General features: G+C 35.4%; 1 protein-coding gene across 1 annotated transcript; it reads left to right on the forward strand.

Annotated features, from left to right (window-relative positions):
- The first annotated feature begins 2,710 nt into the window (after nt 1–2,710).
- Nucleotides 2,711–12,984, forward strand: LOC110105484 (calmodulin-like protein 9). Its single transcript, XM_020835040.2, has 2 exons — nt 2,711–2,957; nt 12,737–12,984. Exons 1-2 carry the CDS (start codon nt 2,711–2,713, stop codon nt 12,982–12,984), a joined length of 495 nt encoding a protein of 164 aa, XP_020690699.2.
- The last annotated feature ends 8,897 nt before the right edge of the window (nt 12,985–21,881 follow it).

The following is a 21,881-nucleotide window of genomic DNA, read 5'->3' on the forward strand; positions in this document are numbered from 1 at the left end:
TGAAAATCATTTCAAAAGAATATTTTCTTTAAGAGAAAAACTCAAACAAATCAATAACATGCTTAGAGAAAATTATTTCTCGTTGATTCAACATAAAAAGCAGGCTATGATACCACTTGTCAGGATTCAATGGAGGCGAAAAATAATTCGAACACCTCCGAAAGACATGCAAAATCATTGAGAAAAAAATATAGGAAGCTTACTTAAATCCATTTAAATGCAAAATCGATGTCTTTAATCTTCCAAGTTTGAAGCGGCGTTCTCCAAGAGATCGAGCGAGATACCCATTCTATTCACTCAAGATAGGAAATAAGAGAAATGAGAAATGCACCGCTTAAACTAGGACCGTGACTCTTTTAATACTTCAAATGTATTTAATTTTATTTCAGCCCATCATTAAAATAAAATAAATACTTGACCTCTATACAAATAATTAATTTTATACAAATTTAAATGAGATATCACATAAGTCAAATAATAATTTAATTCTTATATACATCATGAATTTAATTTGCTCAATTTTAGATAGTGTCAAATGTATAATACTTTATTTATATGTATAAATTTATAGGCCCACATATAAAAATTTCTCAACACTAGATAATTACATTGTACCACAAGAATAACGGCTTCTTCTTTTCTCTATATATACTTGTTTGTATTTAAAATTTTATGATATAGAAATACATTTTCATTTCCTGCTTTTGTTCTTCTCGCAGTACTTGTCCAAAATTGTCACATACCTTTTTTTATGTTAGGCTGTTATTTGGAGATAGCATTATAATGCGCTAGAACGTTTAGTTCATTGCTCACATTTTCTTATTTCTCATGTCAACATATATTTCTTACTATCTAAACTTTTTCTTTGTAAATTATGATAGTGCGCTTAAGCCTGTTTCAAGGTTTTTATTCAATGGCCATATGTCGTAATAAGATAAAGGCCTTAGAGCATTATGAGTTTTGAAGAAGAAATTAGCTTACAACGATATCATGGATCTCAAAGTTATCAATATAATCCAAAGGAGATCCTCAAAATTGTCTTTTCAACATGCCTTCCATTTTTTGGGATAAAATTTAATTAAAAATAAATATTTTGAAAATAATTTACATTTTTTTTATTAATTACATTGGCTAAAATTAATTATTTTCTTAAAAAAGTAATTTTTTATGAGATAAAACGAAATTTATAAAAATATTTGGACCTTTCACAATTTTAAAACACTAAGAACATTTTTTGACTGAATTAGACCCACTGGTGGATTATACTGTCGTTTTATAAAATTAAAAAAAAAAATGAAAACAGCAAGTATCACCTTAAGAGCTAAGAAGGAATACTCTGACAAAGAATATGTTACTTCACTGTACATCAATAGAAAGAGAATAAATATTATTTAGCCCATCCAGATGCAGACAAGGAAATGTAGTGTATTATGGGAGTAACAGGAAAAATATTAGTTATTTATTTAATTAGATAATTAAATAAGAACTAACAGAAATTTGAAAATTAACATAAAAATGAGTAAGTATTTATATTCATTTTTATTTTTAAGATAGTGTTTATATATATTTTATAAATAGTCACATGATCAATTAAAGATTTTAAGAAGAATTATTGAAAGAAATTAACTTTTGATTTAAATTTTATATTAGATGTTTAAAAAAATGAGAAATTACTTTTTACAAAATTAAGTTATTTACCATAATTTTTTTAAAAATTTGTCCTATTTGGCTATTTCAATTCCTCCCAAAAGTCAAGTTTGGTCAAGCTGCAGCATTCACGGAATATATAGCTCAGTCGAGGCTAGCGAGCTAAACTAAATAGCAAATATACCAATAAACACAAAGATGCTTAATTTGTTCGATTGTTCCATGTTCCAAAGAACTCTATTAAAGAAAGAGTTTGAAAAGATTCGGCAATCTTATTTCATGACCACCAAATCTAATCCCCTGTTAAACAATTAATCAGTTAGATAAATTCTTATACCATTTCTTTCACCGAAAGCAGGGAGCATGGCACTTGGTACCTATAGCTAGTACACTTACCCTATAGAATATTTGCATGGGAGAACTACTTTACAACTTTTTTTTAACAGGTTATCCATGAGGCATCAGCTGTCACCTCCGAAAGGGCGATTTGCTGCGTGACTAATCATCAGCTAACCTAGAAGAGGTACCCACTTCAAAATCCTTCTGGTTCACACTTGATTGGGCCCCATTTAAGAGACGTTGCCGCTCGAGGGGAATTCTAGCACCGATTGGGGGTTCCCAACCGTATATATTCGCCCACCAATTAACCAAACTAATCATCGGTGGGAACTTTTATAACATTTTCAAAGCTTAACTTCAACAGAGTATGTTAAAAAATATTCACTAACCGCATAGCCGTTCGTATTTCTCACAAGTGCATTTAGAACATAATTTATTTTAGGGATTTTTACATACATAACACCCAAAACTATTGAAAACACATATTTAACACCTAAATTTTTAATTGCATGAGTACTCAAATTTTAAAATTTTTAATGGCAAGCACAAAGACATCTTCAATGAGAGTCTACTCTCCCAAATCCGTCCAAAGTGATAAGAAGGAATTGTGCTAATCAATAAAGATCAATTTTTGTAGCCTTTAAATAGTCAAGGTTTAATTTTCCACTACCTCAGCACACAAAAAACCTACTAGAGCCAGAACTGTTACACCAAGCACTGCACAATGGTTCTGTTTCTCCCGCCTCCGGACGACGATCAGTTCAAGGTGTGGCTGAAAAGCATAGATCAAGATGGTGATGGTAAGATCAGTAGGAAAGAGCTGCGACGCGCACTTCGTGTGCTTGGCGTGAACTGCGCGTGGTGGAAGGCTTGGAGAGCGCTGGTGCATGCTGACCTTAACCATAACAAGCACATCGACGGCGATGACGAGGCCGAGGAACTCATCAAATATGCCGTGAAGCGGAATTGGGGTATAGTTTTCGCTTGAGTTTCACTTAGTCTACAAGTGATAGTCTTCTATGCATGCTGATACCCCGCCCCTCTACGTTAAGTTCGGCTTCTATGCATACGTTTGGCATGCTTTTGTACAAATTTATTAGTATAGTTTGCAAGAGTTCGAGGCAAACAAAAGCTGTTACTCCCTCTTGTATCTTATTATATAATAAGAAATATTAATAGTTCTATAAGAAAGCTAAACCCATCGAGGATTAGCGTGGTCGGTGGACGAGCACGGTTGGGAACCCCCTATCCTGAGTTCGAATCCTCTTTACGACGACCTCCTCTTCAGTGGGCCAAAATAAGTGTAGGCCCGATGGCATCTTCAGTGGGAAAAAGTAAGTGTAGGCTCAATGTTGGTGGATGGGCTTGCTAGAATCCGCCGAGGGATTAGTTAAACCGCCAAGCGCTTCCTTTGAAATAGTAGCGGGTAAATATCCCGTCCCCGGAAAAAAAAAAAGTAAGCTGAAAGAGAGGAAAATATAAAAGAGGCTGTATAGGGGGTGTTTAGAAATTGAGAATGTTTTTTGTTTTCTAAAAAAAATTTAATAAAATTTTTTTAAAAAAATTTATTTAAAAAATAATTAGAAAACTATATCAAAAGAAGCCTAAATTTCTCTGACAAAAAAAAAAAAAACAATTGCTATCATATACTTTTAATTCTTCATTCTATCTTCTTAATTTTTCACATAAATAACTGAAAAAAAAAAAGAGATCCGGCAGAATTCTCAATGCATATTTGATTAGAAAGTTCAAGATTTTTTTTTTCACTTTTTAACTAATTTTATTATATTTTAATACCATCTAATTTCAATTTTCAAAATTTAACAAGTTTCTAACTTTGCTTTTATTGATATTTGATGATGAAATTTTAGAGGAAATATTGCAGGGAAAAAATAAAAATAAAAACTATTTTAGTATTCAAATTGAATTATTTTTGACGTTGTTGGATTCTCTTTATCAAATAGTTCAATTTAATTATAATTTTTTAAAAATTAGAGTTTATAAAATCCTAAAAACTTTTAATATAAATACTGCATCAATGTTCAAATTGATCAAACGAAATTTCTTCACAATCTAAATATTGATTTTTCATTTGTTTGAAGTTTTATGTACTTTGTGGTAGGATAAACTATGGTGCTACAAGAAGAAGGAAAAGAAATTTCCCATACCAAAAAACGAAATCGAACAAAGCTATTTTTCTCGGGTATATTAGAATTCAGGGATGAAATCATTGAAGTGGGAAAATTTTAAAAATAGCATTTTTTTATTTAAATTTAGAAAACAGGATTTTTTTTTTTTTTTTGAATAAGATCAAGTGGTCACTCTGTTGGCGACTTGCCAAATCGCCTTTTTTTTTCTGTCGCAAATTATGCAAAAAAATCAAACTGTATGTAGTTTCTTATAAATCTATTTAATTTTGTAAATTTTTTTTTTATTTCAAAACATAAAATAAAAAAAATAAATATAGTTATAATCTAGTTTTCGTAATCTAGTGTAACAAAAAAAAGAAAAAAAGAAAGGTCGCCACATGGCAGGTAAGTCGTGAAGTGGCGACTCGGTCTGATTTGCTAAAATAAATTCCCTCATGTTCTTTTTTAAATTTAAATTTTGAAAAGTTTTATTTATAAATTTTTTCCATGATAATTATGTGTGGATACAAGGAACTTTTATTCTATCCAGTGAACGTACGCAGAGGAAGGTTCGGTTTTAGGCAAAAAAGAGCTTGTACTTAGTTTTTTGAAAAAACTCGGTACACTGAAAAAAACTCGGTACAGGCGTTTTTTTTCCTAAAACCAAACTTTCCTCTACGTACGTTCACTGGATAGAACAAGAGGACTTGTGGTAGACAAAACCTACAATATATGCAATAGATCACCCCTGCGGCATCTAGGTCACAGTTCTTGGAGATTAGCACAAGAGCGACGCACTTATCACGAAGCGGCATCTCGGTTGCTGTTTTAGGTGGATAAATTTATAAATAACATTTATACGTAATGTGTTTAATTCTGCTAGGAGGAAACCACCTAAAGATCATAATATTTTAATTTTTTTTTGGGGGGGGAGGGCAATTGCCTAAAAACTCCTATAATAAAGAGTAAAAAGAGAATGGAGAGGAACAAATTACTTAAATATCCATGTAATAAACAATTTTTTAATTATTTTAGGGGGGGCAATTGGGGCCTACCCTGGCAACACTTAAGTTTTGTTAGAGAAAGCTTTTTTTATTGTTTTTAAAATGATTTTGTAGAAAAAATTAAATTTTTTTATTGTAGAAAGCTGTTTTAAGAAGCAACAAAAAAGTCGTCCCAAATGAAGCCCTTTGTTTGGGATCACTTTCTTATTGCTTCTTAAAATAACTTTTCAGTATAAAAGTTTAAATTTTTATATTAAAAAATTGATTTTAGTAGCAGTAAAAAAACCGTCCCAAAACAATCCTTGAAGTACTAAGGCCTTAACGGCTTTCTTAGGCTTCTTAAGAAAACTTTTTAGTAAAACATAAAAATTTTAGAAAATGAGAAATTCATAAAATGCGGCTAGGTTGTGAATCGGGAGTACATAAATAAAACGAGATTGAAGTAGTGATTTAAATTGCAACTATTAATAGTGACTAAAATCACTTATTTAGTAGCATTAAAAAAAAAACAACTATTATTTATTTCTGCTATTATTAAAACTTTTTAGTTGTGAAGCTTTATAATTCGAACAGCATATTCTTAATTTCTTCCATGACCCATCAAAAACTTGTAATAATGCATTAATATCTAATCTTCCTCATGCTTTAACTAATGGGATCACATAGTTCATCTTGCTCAATTGGTTGGGAGCTTTGACTATCAATTAAGAAATTTTGGGTTTAAATCTTAAGTACATATCGTATGTATGAGTTTGTCTTAATTGAGAGAAATTTCTCTGTGCGGAGGCCGGACGCAGCCCTACTTCCGGAGACGAATCAGGTGCAGCCACGTCAGCGGTACCGAGCTGAAGTTCCAAGCAGAACCGAGCCACGATACACAACAAAGGGGTGAATGACGCATTCTGATTGGCCTTCGGACAACATCCTAGATCTGCATATAATAAGTAATCCTTAATTGTCCTATATGTCCCACCCAAAAAAAAAATCTAATGGGACCCATGCAAATCATTATAGGCATAAGGACGGCATAAAACAACTGAATCAATTGAAATTGAAGCTTGAGATCTCTAAATTAGAAATCAGGAAACGTAATGCTTAAGCAAGGACTCATAGATTAAAATAATATCTCAGTTCACTGCACATCATATAAAAGAGAATAAATATTTAGCTCTCTATGTTCTATAGACATGCAAACAAATCTAGAGTTTTATAGAAGCACAGAAAAATATATTCCTTATTCGTTTATTTAAAAAATAAAGTAGGAATGAAGGGAATTTTAAAAATTAACTTACAAATGAAAAAATGTTGAATATTAAGAGTTCATTTGGGATAGCTTTTGGCCACTATTTTTTCGTTAATTTCAAAAAAAATTGTACTAAAAAACTGTTTCATAAAAAGCTATATCAAAAGAAGCCTAAGGCTTTGTTTGGAAATGCTTTCTTACTGCTTCTTAAAGCAGCTTTTTAGTATAAAAAAATTTAATTTCGTATTAGAAAACTACTTTTAGAAGTACTAAGAAAGCGGTCTCAAACAAAGTCAAACAAAGAGCTACGTTTGACATGACTTTTTTACTGCTTCCTAAAACACATTTTTAGTATAAATATTTTAATTTTTATAATTAAAAACTCCTTTAAAAAACAGTAAAAAGCCCGTCTCAAATAGAACCTAAGTCAATAGAATTTTTATGTTCTTAATCATGTTTGTCTCTTGTTTGAGAAATAGCTCACTGAAAATTTAAAGGCCATTTGAAGTTTTTTTTTTTTTTTTTTTTTTTTTTCTATTTTCATTTTGTTAGGCTTATATTTTGAACAAAATATGCTTAGAACTTTGAAAATTTTTGTTATATTTGTTTATATAAATAGTGGTGGTAGCGGTTGATGGGTAGGGGCAATGGTGAAAACAGGTGAGGATGTTTGATGATGGTTGGAACTACATGTGAGGCAGTGACGTTAGACAATTGATCACCTTAAAAAAAAAATATTTCTATTAAGATGTATGTTTTAATAAAATTGGCCATCATAAATAATAGTTTTTGCCCAATAAAAACTTAATGTTTTACTTTAGTGTTTATTATATTTGTTATATCATCCAAAAATTATATTGATCGGACACTAATCTCGAGGAAAAAATCAAGTTGGAAATTTCAAAAATTAAATATGGGCTCATATGAACTCCAATTTTAGCAAACTTATGGTCGAGTCGAGCGTCTCGAAAATACGAACCCAACGACACCAAATTCAACTCGATTTGAGGCAAAATGAGTCTGAATCGACGACCCGAAGCACATTCGGAAGGTTCAATCCAAATATGACATGCTTATAATCGAATCAAGCATCTTGATGAGAAGAATCCAACGAGCCCAAGATCACCAAATTCCAATACCATTAAGACCTTCAAATGTATGACAAACGGCCCACAATCAAGGAATTCAATATCGGTCGTCCTTCCAAACCAGTCCAGCTTTGCCCTTGATCCTCCTCTTATTTACAGGTCATGCCATCCTCAAAAAACTATAAATAACCTCTCATTTCTCTTGAAAGGGGGCCCAAGCAATAAGAAGAAGAGAAGAAGGAGAAGAGAAGAGAAGAGAAGAAGGACAGGAGGGAAGAAATCCCTCCTAAACCATCGCCGGATCGAATTCTGCCTGACTTCCAGGGGATGCCGAAATTCTGTCCGATTTTCACGGGACGCTGGAATTCTGTCTGATTTTCAAGTGACTCTAGAGTTTTGCCTGAATACCATCTAATGCCGGAGTTCTACCTTGTCGCAGACTGAATTCAAACTTCTACCCAATGACGGACCTCAACTCGTCGCCAGATTTCTACCTGACACTGGACTTCTGCCCGTTGTTGGATTTTTGGCAGATAACTATCCAATGTGGGATTTTTATCCATAGCTGGACTTCTACCTGACGCCGTTCTTCTGATCTCCATCGTCATACAACAATCCTTTCGACCCTATCGCCCGCCGACTACGATCCTTCTAACTTAAGTCGCCCACTGACTACAGTCCTTCCGACCTCTATCTCCCGCCGATTACGGTCCATCTAACTTACGTCGCCCACCGACTACAATCCTTCCGACCTCCGTCGTCCGTCAACTACAGTCCTTTTGACCCTACGGCGCCCACAACTATAGTCCTTTTGACTTCCGTCGCCCGCCGACTACAGTCCTTCTGACTTACGTCGTCCACCGAATACAATCCTTCCAACCTCCGTCACCCACGGACTACAATCCTTCAGACTTACGTCGCCCACCGAATACAATCCTTCATATCAAACAAATATATCAGCAGTGATTCTTTGTATTATTATTATGTAATTTACTCTATAAGATGTACATCAGTTAAGGCTTTCCCCCAAGGAAGGGCCTCATTTGTAATCAACTACAATACTAGTGGATTCTTTCAAACTGGGCTACCCCGTGATTTTTCCCCCTTTTCAAGGGTTTTTCACATAAAAATCTTGTTGTCTCCTATAAAAGCAACACCCTCTCTCTTGTTGACAGATAAGCAAGAAACGAGTAAATACACAAACAACTAGTTTGCTTATAGCCGACAAAACGGTTATTTCCGTTACTTGCTGACTGTACAAAATTCTTGTAATTTCTGCTATAAATAGCAGTGTATGGTCTGAAACAGGGGATATAGAAGATTCTCTTTTCCTCTCAATTCTTGATTTCCTGTCTTCTCTTACTGTTAGCTTAAATGAGCATTACAGTTTTCATCTCTTATATGATTGCGTGTCGAAATTTTGTACAACGCAAAGATGCTAAACTTTATTTTTCTCTACCGCCGCGAATACTCTAGGATGCAACAATCTTAAATCAAAATTACAATTTAATTCAACAAGTCAAAACATGCGGTTTAATTTTATTAAAATTTTTAATGCATAATCTCATTTGCAATTATGACTCACCTATATATTTTAAATAAGCTCACGAAATCGCTCTACATCCGGACGCCAATAACATGTCGTCAAGTGCTCTTACTCTTTCCTGTGCGGCCTGACGACCCGACCCGACTGGAACCCGATATTGCTATGTTTGGGTATTGCTAGGTATTGCTCGGTATTGCTAGGTATTGTTCTGTATTGCTAATACCGAGCAATACCTAGCAAAACTGGGGTATTGCTTGGTATTGCCAGGTATTATTCTTGACATAATGGTATTTCTCGTTATTGTCGAGCAATATCAAGCAATACCTAGCAATACCCCGGTCTGCATAAATCAGCCAATACATAACAATCCCGGATCTGGTCCGGATCGGGTCGTCGGGCCGCGCAGTAAAGCGTAAGAGCACGTGGCACCATTTTACTGACATCTGAACGTAGAGCTACGTCAGAACACCAGACCTAATAAAAATTCCATGAAACCACGTGTGTAGTCCATATTATAAACTTACCAACAAAAGAGCAAAGCTAAAAATGGTAATTTGCTCTAGGTCATTAATAAAAATAATAACAATAATAAATTTCAGTGATGTGGGACTAATTAAATGAGGGGAGTTTGCAGCTCTATATATTATGTGGGATGGAGTGGGAATGAGATTTCGAGTTCCAATATTTGACTTTTGTGACCTCTTATGCTCTTATAAATGATTAATATTTTCACAATTAGGTATTATGTTACTAGCTTTTTTTAACTGAATTTTTTATTATTATTTGATATATCATCAAAAAATTATCTTGATTGGGCATGAATCTTGAAGCAAAATCGAGTTGGAAATTTCAAAAATTAAATATGGGATCATATGAAATCTAATTTTAGTAAACTTACAGTTGAATTGAACTTCTAGAAAATACAAACCCAACAACATCAAATTTGACCCAATCTGAGCTTAAAGGGTCCAAATCAAAGACCCAAAGCACATTTGAAAGGTTCATACCATAATTTAGATTAGCAAACGAACTCCAAACGTGATATTCCTATAGTTGAATCGAGTACCTCGACGAGACAATCCAATGAGCCAAGATCCCCAAATTTTGATATCATTAAGACATTCAAATTCCCAATAAAAGATTCACAATCAAGAGGATCAACCTTCCATTCAAATCACTCCCAATTTGCCCTTAATCTTTCTCTTATTTATTGATTATGTCACTATCAAAAAACTATAATTAGACCCCTCATTTGTCATGGTAGGGGGTGAAAGCAAGGACCCAAAGGGGGAAAAATAAGGAAGAGAAGGAAGAGATCTCTCTTACCACCAAACTCCTCCTCGACCATCGCCATACTTCCGGCCAGCCACCAACTGTTACCGGACTTCCGCCCGGCCACTGAGTGAAGTTGGACTTTTGCTCGGCCGCCAATTGACGCTAAACTTCGGCCATATCACAAACTAACGTCAGACTTCTGTCCAGCTACTAACTGATGTTGGACTTCCACCCAATTTCCAATTATTATTATTGGACTTACACCCGGCTGCCAACTGACGTCGGACTTACGCCTAGTCACCGACTGACACTGGACTTACATCTGGCCACCAACTAACGCCGAACTCCTGCTTGTTTACGAACTAACACAGGACTTCCACTTAACCGCCTAGTACGATTTTTTCGAACTTCGTGCGATAATCATCTTTTTTACTTCCGTCGTCAGACAATAGTTTTTTTTACCACTATCGCCCGCCGACTATGTTTCTTTTGACCTTCGTTGTGTAATAATGTCTTTCTGACCTGTTGAATGATCGATTATGCTTCTTCCGACCTATAACACCTAATAACCGTGTTTTTGACTTTCGTCGTCGCCGACTACGGTCCTTCTGGCCATCGTTACCCGAATACAATCTTTTCGACCTCTGTCGCTAGCCGACTATGATTCTGCCGACCAAACAAACAAATCAATTCTAATTCTTCAAATTTAATGTATATTTGCTACATCAAACCAAGGTCAAACCAAGGCCTTCCTCCCAAGGAAGGACCTCATTTGTAATCGACTACAAATACTAGTGGATTCAATCAAATTGGGCCAGATCGACCCCGTTGTTTTTTCCCTTTGCAGGTTTTATATGTAAAAATCTTATTCTCTTATCTACACATTCTCTTTTATCTGATTGCGTGCTGGATCTTCATATAAATCTAAGACGCTAAATTTTATATTTCTCTACTACCGCAAATATTTCAGGACGCGACATTATTATTATTATTTAACTACATTACATTTTGTTTGCCAAGAAAAATGAAGTTGAATCCGCCCCTATGTGCCGGCAGAGATGTTGGCTAGTGGCGGACAGTGATAGTTTTTTTGTAAAATACTCAAAATATCAAAAAAAAAAATGATTTTGAGTGTTTTTTTTGGAAAGAACAGCATATTTTTATAATATTAGTAATAAAAACAGTTTAACAAAAATAAACAAATTTATATTTTAAAAAAACTAAACAAATTAAGAAAATAAAGTGATCCGAAAAAGACCCTCAATAAGTTGATCATTTGTCATAAAGACTAATTATTTGATTGATAATCTATTCCATGCTCTTCTAATCTTATTTTTATGTTTTGAATATTTCAAAAATAAATATAGCATACATGCAATTACTCGCGCAAATGTTTTAATTGTATCTATTTAGCAGCGATAATTATTAATTACAGCTGCATATCAACAATGATAACCCCTGCTCCAAAATAAAATTAGTAGCGATCGGAAAAATTACTCGCGCAAATTTTTTTTTTTATAATTTTAAATATTTTTTAATTTTGTTAAGTCAAACCTCATAGAGATTTTATTTGGGATAACATTTTTAATACTTTTAAAGCTATTTTTAATACAAAAATTAAAAGAAAATTATCTTAAATGATGCCTAAAATTTTTGTGCTAAAAAATTATTTTAAGAAACAGCAAAAAAATCATCTCAAAATAAACCTAAATGGCCAAAACTTCACATGAATTCAGCCCTTATAAACAATCATCTTTTTTTTTATTTATTTAACAATCATCTAATATATTTTATGGTTTCTAACCTACAAAGCCTGCTAAATCTATTCATTACAACGACCAATGATCAGCTGAAACTAAAATTTAGGTATGCAATGTATTTATGTATTTTTTTTTAGTTGGCTCAAAAATCCTTTCAAAAAAAAGTCTGTATTCCAAAAACCTCACAAGCGATAAGAGGGAATTTCACTATTCCAAAAAGAAATAAGAAAATTCCTTTCAGCAAAGGGAATAACAAAGCTACTGCTTAGGGCCCAAAGGCCACATGAATTAGTAATATTTTTTTTTTGGGAGAAGTAGTAAGATAATTAACTTGTGGAATCTTTACAAGTAACTTCCAACCACTTGGAAGTTAACAAAATGACAGAATAGCGAGAGATTATTCATCTTATCATCCATAGTTGAATCAGGTGCAGCTATGTCATCCGGTAACGAGTAGTACCGAGCTACGGTACCAAATATGAGGTGACATGGCGCATTTTCATTGGGCACTGAATTGCGTTCGACATCTGCACAAAATAATTCATCTAGAATAGCATTCAACTTTGCTAACCACCGATTTTTGGGGTCTTTAAATAGGCCCATTGTTTCAATACTCGTCCTCAGCACTCAATAAGCCTAGCTACTAGAGTCCACAAACCAAGCACTGCAAAATGGTTCATTTTTGCTCTCCATGCACTGATCAAGATAATCAGCTGACAGCGCAAGAGTTCAAGGAGTGGCTGAAAAGCATCGATCTAAACGGCGATGGCTTGATCAGCAGGAAGGAGCTGCGCGACGGGCTTCGTGCGCTTGGCTTGAATAGCACACAGTGGAAGGCTTGGAGAGCGCTAGTGCATGCCGACCTTAACCGTAATAAGCACATCGACGGCGATGAGGAGGTCGAGGAACTCGTCAATTATGCGAGAAAGCGTTGGGGTATAATTGTTAATTAACTGAGCGAAGTTGCACTCTTTTGTTTAATATATACAAGTGATGAAGTGATGGTCTACTGTGTTGGTGATCAAGTAGTGTTTCCTAAGGTAAAAAGTACGTACTGCAACCAAGCAATCATGTATTAGCAGCCTTAGCTGAATATAACCATCTCTACGTTTGCCTTTTATGCTGATGTATAACATGAGTATGTGGCGTGTAATATTTTTTTTTTTTTGCGACATTTAGGCCATTTAAGGCAAACTCACACACACTACGCATACACATAGACTCGAACTCTGAACCTCTTAGTTGGAAGCCTAAGCTCTCAACCAATAGGCCAAGGAGAGTTGTGTGTGGCGTGTAATATTATCAAATATATTTGATGTCTCAAGCTATGTTTGACTATTCTCATTATCATAACGACCACCACTTTTGTTGAGTACTTCTAGCCACCTTTAGCCATAACTGCTGATCAACATCATGGTCACAGGAGGCCGTTGTAGTCGGGCTTACTCTAAATTTATTTTATTTTAAATTAAACATAAAAAATATTATATTTATTTTACGCTTAAACAATTAATTCTTAAATATTTAAAATATATTACATTTATTTTATATTTTTTTCTCAGCAAGCTAAAAGTGGCACTTAATAAAGACATAACACAAATTTTTTTTAATTAAAAATAAATTTAATACCACTTGGAATAAAACTATTTCAAGTCAAGTCGGTTCAATTTGAAATTATTTTAATTTTGAGAAAAAAATTAAGTCAGCCTGAAAACAAAACTCTTCTAAATCCAAATTAAGCTAAATTCCCTCAAATCAGAATCAATATCAGCCCTGGATAACATAACACCAAATAATTAGTTAAGGGTCTATTTATGATGGCTTTATATCGCTTTGGCTTTCAAATTGTTATCTTGCTGCCCTTAAATTATTGCTTGCTCTTTGGCTTCTAAAAATTTATGATGGAATGTAGAAAGTTGTTGACTAAAAATTTTGGCACAACATAGAAGTACAAAGCAGAGACAACACAATCATTATTGTTGCGTCCTGGAGTATTCGCGACGGTAGAGAAATATAAAGTCTAGCATCTTAGCATTGTACGAAGATCTAGCACACAAGCAAATACGAGAGAGAGTGTAGCGTTTAAAAGAGACACCAAAGTTTTTACTTGGAAACCTCTGAAAAGGGGGAAAAATAACGAGTTCTGGCCCAATTTGAATGAATTCACTAGTATATTTGCAATCAATTACAAATGAGGCCCTTCCTTGGGAGAAGGCCTTTGCTTGATGTCACAAATATATTTCATATATAGCACATTATATGGTGGGAGTTACAATAATCAAAATAGACATGTTTGTTTGGTTGGAAGGGCCATAGTCGGCATGAGATAGGGGTACGAAAGACCGTAGTTGGCAGGAGACCGTGATCAGAAAGCCCGTTGTCTGGTGATGGAGGTCGGAAGGAGCATAGTCAGCAGGAGACAGGGGTCCGAAAGACCACAGTAGAATGGTGGTACTCCGGGAGAACTCTAGGTGTCAAGTGGTGGCCCAATAGAAGTCATAGTCTCAGGTTGTGGTCTGACAGAAGTTCGGGCCTCAAGTGGCAGTCCGGCAGAATTTCGGGCTTCAGGTGGTGGTCCGTCAGAAGTCTGGGCCTTATGTGGTGGTATGGAAGAAGTTCGAGCGTCGGGTGGTGGTCTGGTGGAGCATAGGGCCTCAAGTGATGGTCCGACAAAAGTCCGGGCGTCAGGTTGTGTTCTCGTGGAGCTCAGAGCCTCAAGTCGTGGTCAAACAGAAGTCTGGGCGTCAAGTGGTGGCCTGGTGGAGCACAAGGCCTCAAGTGATGGTCCGGCGGAAGTTCAGACGTCAGGGTGGTGGTCTGGTTGAGCTCAGGGCCTCAAGTGATGGTCCGGCAGAGCTTAGGGCCTCAAGTGGTGGTCCGGCGGAAGTTCAGGCATCATGTGGTGGCATGGTGGAGCTCAGGGCCTCAAGTGACGGTCCGGCAAAATTTTGGGCGTTACATGTTGGCCTGGTGGAGCTCAGGGCCTCAAGTGGTGGTCCGATTGAGCTCTGGTGGTGGTCGAGGAGGAGCAAGGAGGCAAGAGCGATCTGATCTCTCTCTTGAATCCTTTTGCTTGGAGCCTCCTTTTGCAAGAGGGAGGCGGGGTTTATTTATAGATTCCTAGAGTGGCATGACCCATAAATAGGTGGGAGATCAAGGGCATATGGGGAGTGGCTTGGATGGAAGTCCAATGTTGAATCCCTTGATCGTGGACCGTTTGATGAACATTTGAATGTCTTAGTGATGTCAGAATTTAGTTATATTGGGCTCGTTGGATTTGTTTCGTCGAGCCGCTCGATTCAACTATAAGAACATAATGTTTAGAACCCGTTTGATAATCCAAATGGTGGTTGGAACCTTCCAACAACGCTTCAGGTCCTTGATTTGGACTCATTTGGGCTCGGACTAAGTTGAATTTGGTGTCGTTGGGTTCATATTTCCGAGACGTTCAATTTGACTGTAAGTTTGCTGAAATCGGAGTTCGGATGGCCACAATTTTAATCTTGAAAGTTTCCAACTTGATTTTGCATCGAGATTCATGCCCGGTCAAGATAATTTTTTGAAGACGTATCAATTATTATTAATTTTAATTCTTGTGCAAGCTATCTGACAAATACCTGCCTAGATATTAAAATTTGGCCTATTTTCTTTATGGATAGCTTGAGAGCATTTGGGTTAAGTCGTGCAAAACTTAAGGCACCCTGGATTATGTCAGGAAGAGGAAGCAGAACAAATAAAATCAAGCTTCTTATTATGGGGATATGAGTAGCTCCCTCCATAGAGGCGGTTAAATTTCTCACAATAAGAGTATACGCCATTTAGTAAATTTTTTTTAAAATTTTAAGAAGATGTTGCAAATTTTGCTTATTAAATTATATATTTTCTTTTGTAAAAATAAGCACTCACTACAAAAAAAAAAACTTTTAATGACATATTTATTAAAATATTTTTATTTAAGTGCCTTAAAAATATTTATTAGGATATATTCTAATTTGATGCTAAGAGACACATAAAATTTTTCTAACAGGGTCCTAAATTAATTTTATTAAATATTTATCTTAAATTTATTCATTCATACATGATATTTACAATCTCAGTTTAATAACTATTTTGTTGAATTTATTATTTAAAAAAACAAATATTTAATTTAAAATATAATAAGCCCTAAACTTACAATGGAAAAGATCTCTTCTTACTTTTTAGTGAGTGCAACTGTGCAACTGATTTTATGTTTGTTCTTTCAAATAAAGAATCTGATGCCCCTCACACAGATTTTTTTTTTTTTGCTTTGGAGGATGCCAACGCCCCACCTGCTGCACCCTCAGAGTGTCGCCCATAGAATATTTGTAATAATACATGAGAGAACCACTCCAGAACATTTTAGAACATTACTTTAAATGCAGCTAGAACCTTACCGGTGTTTGTGATGCTCACAAATACATTTAGAATCAAGCGGCTCAACGAGACGAATCCAAAGAGCCCAAGATCACTTGAATCTGACTTATCTAGAGCATTTAAATGCTTGATAAATGCTCAATGATCAAGGGAATCACTATGAGTCGTCCGATGAAACACTCCCAACATGCCTTTTATCTTCTTCATAATGGATATGTATTCCGAAAAATTATAAATAGACTCATCATTCTTCATATATGAGAGAAGGGGAAGAAAGGAAAAAACTTAGGAGCTTTCTTGTTATCGATAGCCGCCAAATTTCTTTCCGACCTCTGAGTACCGTTGTTGTTCTTTCTTACATTTTTTTGTCACTGCTGGATTTCCTCTCGACTTCCGACCATTGCTAGATTTTTGCCCCTTCGTTTATCGCCGTCAAATCTCCTCTTGATTGTCGACTATCACCGGACTTCCATCAATTTGTTGATTATCATCAAGTCTCAAACCATCGCCAAACATTTGTTGAACGTTCCATGTTATTTAATCTATTGTTATGTGTGAAATCTGATTGTGTTGATCTATTTGGTTGTTCTATTCTCTCAAACCTCGATACTTGTCGTGTTCCTTGGGGGGTGGGGTTTACCCTCTGCATCAATTTGGGTGTCTTGTGTTGCATACCCAAGCGCCCTGGAGCTGTGTACCAGAGTGCCCTGTCAATGTGTTCCAAGCTAAGGTCCTTAGTGCTGAACGATAAAGAGCATAGCGTCGCAATGAAATTGATATGACACCGCAATGTTGCGTGACGATTTGGACGGTTTTCTTTCTCATTTTTATCTGAAAGGTTGAATCCCTTGGGTTTATTTTACTTAGCTTTCTCTTTTATTTTGTGAGTGTAGACTTTAAAAACTATGCATACAAGAAGAGAAGCAATGAGAGAGTGAGAGAAAAGAGAACTATACTTCTCTCAATTTTTATAGTGGATTTATTGGTGTGGTGTGGCTCCAAGGTTTTTCTCCTATTTTGAGTTTGTTCACATTAAATTTTGGTGTCATTTACTTTTCTTCTTCTTTACTTTCGTGTTTGTTTCATCATTGTGGTTTTTATGCCTCATTTCCCCAACATCTATATCAAGAGTACCCATATGAAGTTTAGTCCATTTTCTAATACATCCTCGAGTTGAAGGACTAGTCGACCTCTGTAATTTATTCAAATATTATTAGAATTTTTTCAATTGGGGAAGACCCCGTGTTTTTTTTTTCATTTTCAGGGTTTTACAAGTAAAAGTCATGGTGTTTCTTTATTGTTCTGTTTGTGTGCTAAATTTGCCTACATTACAAAGACATAAAACCATTTCACTCTACCGTCGCAAATCTCTCAACCCACAACAAAATTAAAAATAAAATTTAAATAAACTAAAATTAAAGTTGAATTAATAAAAAAAAATTATTTCAATACATTTAAAACTAAAAAAATTATAAATTTTAAAAAGCTTATAACTAACCCTCATATGGGTGCAAATGAGCCATGTTGGTTTGTGAGATCTCAACACATAAATGAGCTCATAAGTTGAGTTTATCAAGATAGAGTCATTTTTATTGCTTATGAAAGAAACAAACTCGAATTTGAGTCGAAGTGGACTCAACTCAAATAACAAAGAATTAAGAATCGGAGGCCTTCGTGATTCAAAAATTTCTAGTTTAGCGCACGATGTTTCTAAGTATAATTAAACCTTTTTTAAAACAAATACGCCACTCCCGTCGGGTTTTACTCACTTCGTCACTCCTGTTGACAATCTCCCTCACTACCGCAACTCCGAATCTCTTTACTACTAGTACCATCATGACTGTCTTTTAAGATCTTCTCTAACGAGTTACTGTTGTAATGCCTTCTCTGACGAGCTATCAGATCATCACTTCCTTCTCCAAGGTGTGGTTGATGCTTCTCCAACAGGCTCATGTTGTGATGCCTTCTTCGAAAAGTTATGAAACAAGACCATGCTTATAATTATTACAACAAGTAGAGCTCAAACTCAACTCGATAGACAAGTTCGACCGGAGCTCGAGCTTTAGTTGGAGTCCATCTTTGATTGGACGAGTTGAGCATAAATTAGTTGTGAATCTAACTCGGCTCAATTCTCTTGCACCCCTAGACCCTCCTTACCCAACTCTTCCCCAACCGATCGACCAAGCCTTTCCCTGTCGTCAGTGCTGGTTCCTATTTAAAGTCCAAAATATATTTTAATATTTGTATCACGCTGAAACGTTTATATAAATGAATCAAACGTAAGAAGCCTGCATAGCCCAGCCCAGCAAACATTTGGGTCCACTATGTTAGCCCACTCGTTCATTCCATTACGCTGTTTGGGACAAAATTCATGTAGAAATATTTTATGTTAATTTTATAAATGCTTATTTGAAGATTAGCATGCATTTGATTTTCTCGAATCTGTCCAGTTTCGAGAACAGCTATATTTTTAAAGGGCATTGAACTAATTTTATTCATAAATTTATTCAAATATTCAACAAATCTTTGGATCAACTATATTATATAATAACTCTATATATTTTACGTTGAACAACCAAAGAAATATCATTTAGCTAGAAGAGAAATATTAGAGGTAGAGTAATGGACTGAAGCTATCTTCATTTCAGAACGTGAGTTACTATTTACATGGTGAGGCATTTGTATTTGAAGATAGATAGTTACATTATGCACTGTTTACACAGAGAGGTAATTATGTAAAGAAGTGGATAAGTGATATAGTGATATGTACTGAGCCGTGATAAGGTGGATATTAGCAGGTATTTGTCTACTTGCTTATCTTAATAATATATATGACTTATCACCTCCCCACAAATTAAGTGTCCAATTGTTGGAGAGTTAGTTTGGAGCATAGCTAAGAGAAACATGTCAGCTGGTTGATCCTGGGATGAAATGTGTTGTATGGTGATCTCATTGGAGCTGATGTGGTCCTGAATGAAGTGATAGTATATTTCAATGTGTTTGGTCCGAGCGTGAAAGACTAGATTTTTGTTCAGTGACATGGCAGAGATGTTGTCACAAGGCAATGGAGTGGCTGTTGTTTGTGGAATGTGAAATAATTGAGAAGACGACGAAGCCAAACAATGTCAACAGCCCCAGCGGCTAGAGCTCGGTATTCTACTTCGATGGAAGATTTGACTACTATAGATTGCTTCTTAACGCTCCAAGAGATGAGTGTAGAGCCAACAAAGGAGTAGTAACTTTGAAGTTTATTTGCGATCACTAGGATCGGAAGCCCAATCAACATCGGAGTAGGAGCGTATCAATCTCCCTTTACAATTGGTAGATCAAGAGTGATGGTTCTATTGAGGTACCATAACAGACATTTTAGTTTCTAATAATGGATGTTTAGTGGATGATGCATGGCTTGACATAGGAGGTTGGTGACGTATGCGATGTCGGGCCGTTTGAGTGTTAGATATTGAAGAGAACCGAGGATTTTGCGATAGAGAGCGGGATGAGAAAAGGGGAGCTGACCGTCAGCAGTAGCGGTGGTTTTGGCTGAGATTGGCATGGGTGAAGGTTTGAAATTTGTCATACCTGAAAGCTGAAGAATGGTGGATGCGTAAGTGGACTGATGGAGAAGGTAGGAAGTGTTGATGTGTTGTATTTGGATGCCAAGAAATTGTGAGATTGGGAGTAGTTCTTTGAGCTGGAATTGATGTTAAAGATCAGTAATTAGATTGGAAATAGCTGTGAAATTATTTCTTGTTATGAGAATATCATCAACATAGAGGAGAAGATATGCTGGAGTGGTATTTGAGCGATGGATGAGGACAGAGGGATCAGAGTCACTGAATCTGAAGTGGCGATGAAGGAGAAATAGAGAGAAGGTTTGAAATCATTGTCATGGTGCTTGGAGAATATCATAGATAGCTTTTTGAAGTTTGTAGACATGATCGGGATGTAAGGGATCAATGAATTCAGGTGGTTAATTATTTCATGTGTATGGTATCTTGTAGATTGACGTGTAGGAAGGCATTTGAAACATCGAATAGCTGACAATCAATGCTCTGATACCAAGTTGAACAACCAGAGAAATATCATTTAGCTGGAAGAGAAAGGTTAGAGGAATAGTAATGGACTGAAGATATCTTTATTTCAGAACGTTTGTTACTGTTTACATGGTGAGATATTTGTATTTGAATATAGAAGACAAGTAGTTACATTATACAGTGTTTACACATAAATTATATAAAGTAGTGGATGAGTGGTATAGTGATATGTATTGAGCCATGATAAGGTGGATATTAGCAGGTATTTATCTGCTTGCTTATCTTTACAATATATATGACTTATCGGATCATCTTGAATTTAAGATCAAAACCAATTGGTTTTATATGTCCTCACTAAAATACAATTCAGTTTAGAATTACATCAGTCAAGTCAAAAATAAAAGTTGTTTGCAAACAGGCCCACTACAACATGATATTCAGATTATTAACTAAAAAAAAAATCTCCTAATTTTATTGGATAATTAATAGACATTCAAAATTGACTACACAGTATTTTGAATGGACGCTACAACCAATTCAAACATGTGGGAGCCAGCTTGATGCCTAACGGCATCTTTAGATTCCCTTAAAGTTAGGGTGGGCCAATCAATACATTGCTTCTAATAATAATTAAAAAAAACACGTTTATTTAAAAGAAAATTGAGTGTCAATGGCAAAATTGTTAAATTTATTAACTACAGGGGGAAATTTTACTCTGATAATTTTCCAAGTGCTCGGAACCTCTTATGCTCGTTTTTTATTTTTTTCATTAATTATGATTACTTTTTCATGTTGCTCACTTTTATCAAGAATTTCCCCAACTTCTAAAATCCTGAAACCGCTATTTCATTTGCCACATAATCACATTGTCTCTTCGTACAAATCCCTGCAAAGAAATTAGCCAAAAATAGCCAGCACCCAACAGCTCAGGTTTATTTATTGCCTAGGCCTACTAAAATGTCTATTAATTTTGGGTCTCAGTAGTAGCCTTTGCAAGGAGTAATTATTAAGTTTGGATACCGAACGCGTCCAGAGACCAATAACCATGCGCCACGTCGCCTAGAGCTCGGTACCGAGCACTTGGTATTACTCGGTATACGTCCGGATTTCCGATTTTTTGTCCGGACGTAATAATTTTTCCTTTGCAAGATAGACAATTTCACAAGTCATTCTCCAAGCTTCAACACCTTTTAATCTTGGGCGTTATCCATTAGTTTTTTCAAACAAACAACCAATGGAGATGTGTTCGCCCAAAGAACAAATTTCTAAGTATGTTGTTCTGGGTTTGCAATAGCCCGAGCTAATTAGTAGATTGAGATCAAGGACTTAAAACCTTTGTGAAGAATTCAAAATCAAGCCTTTGTTAATATTGAAGCATCATTTCCATTAACATCTAAAAAACAATAATTACAAAGTTATAA

Source organism: Dendrobium catenatum, unplaced genomic scaffold, assembly GCF_001605985.2.
Source record: "Dendrobium catenatum unplaced genomic scaffold, ASM160598v2 original_scaffold_65093, whole genome shotgun sequence".
NCBI classification, from domain to species: domain Eukaryota; kingdom Viridiplantae; phylum Streptophyta; class Magnoliopsida; order Asparagales; family Orchidaceae; genus Dendrobium; species Dendrobium catenatum.

Excerpts from the sequence above, each read along its gene's own strand:
- LOC110105484 (XM_020835040.2), top strand. The coding sequence starts at position 2,711 with ATGGTTCTGTTTCTCCCGCCTCCGGACGACGATCAGTTCAAGGTGTGG. Across the intron at positions 2,958-12,736 it reads TGCCGTGAAGCGGAATTGGG|ATAATCAGCTGACAGCGCAA; the intron begins GTATAGTTTTCG and ends GCACTGATCAAG.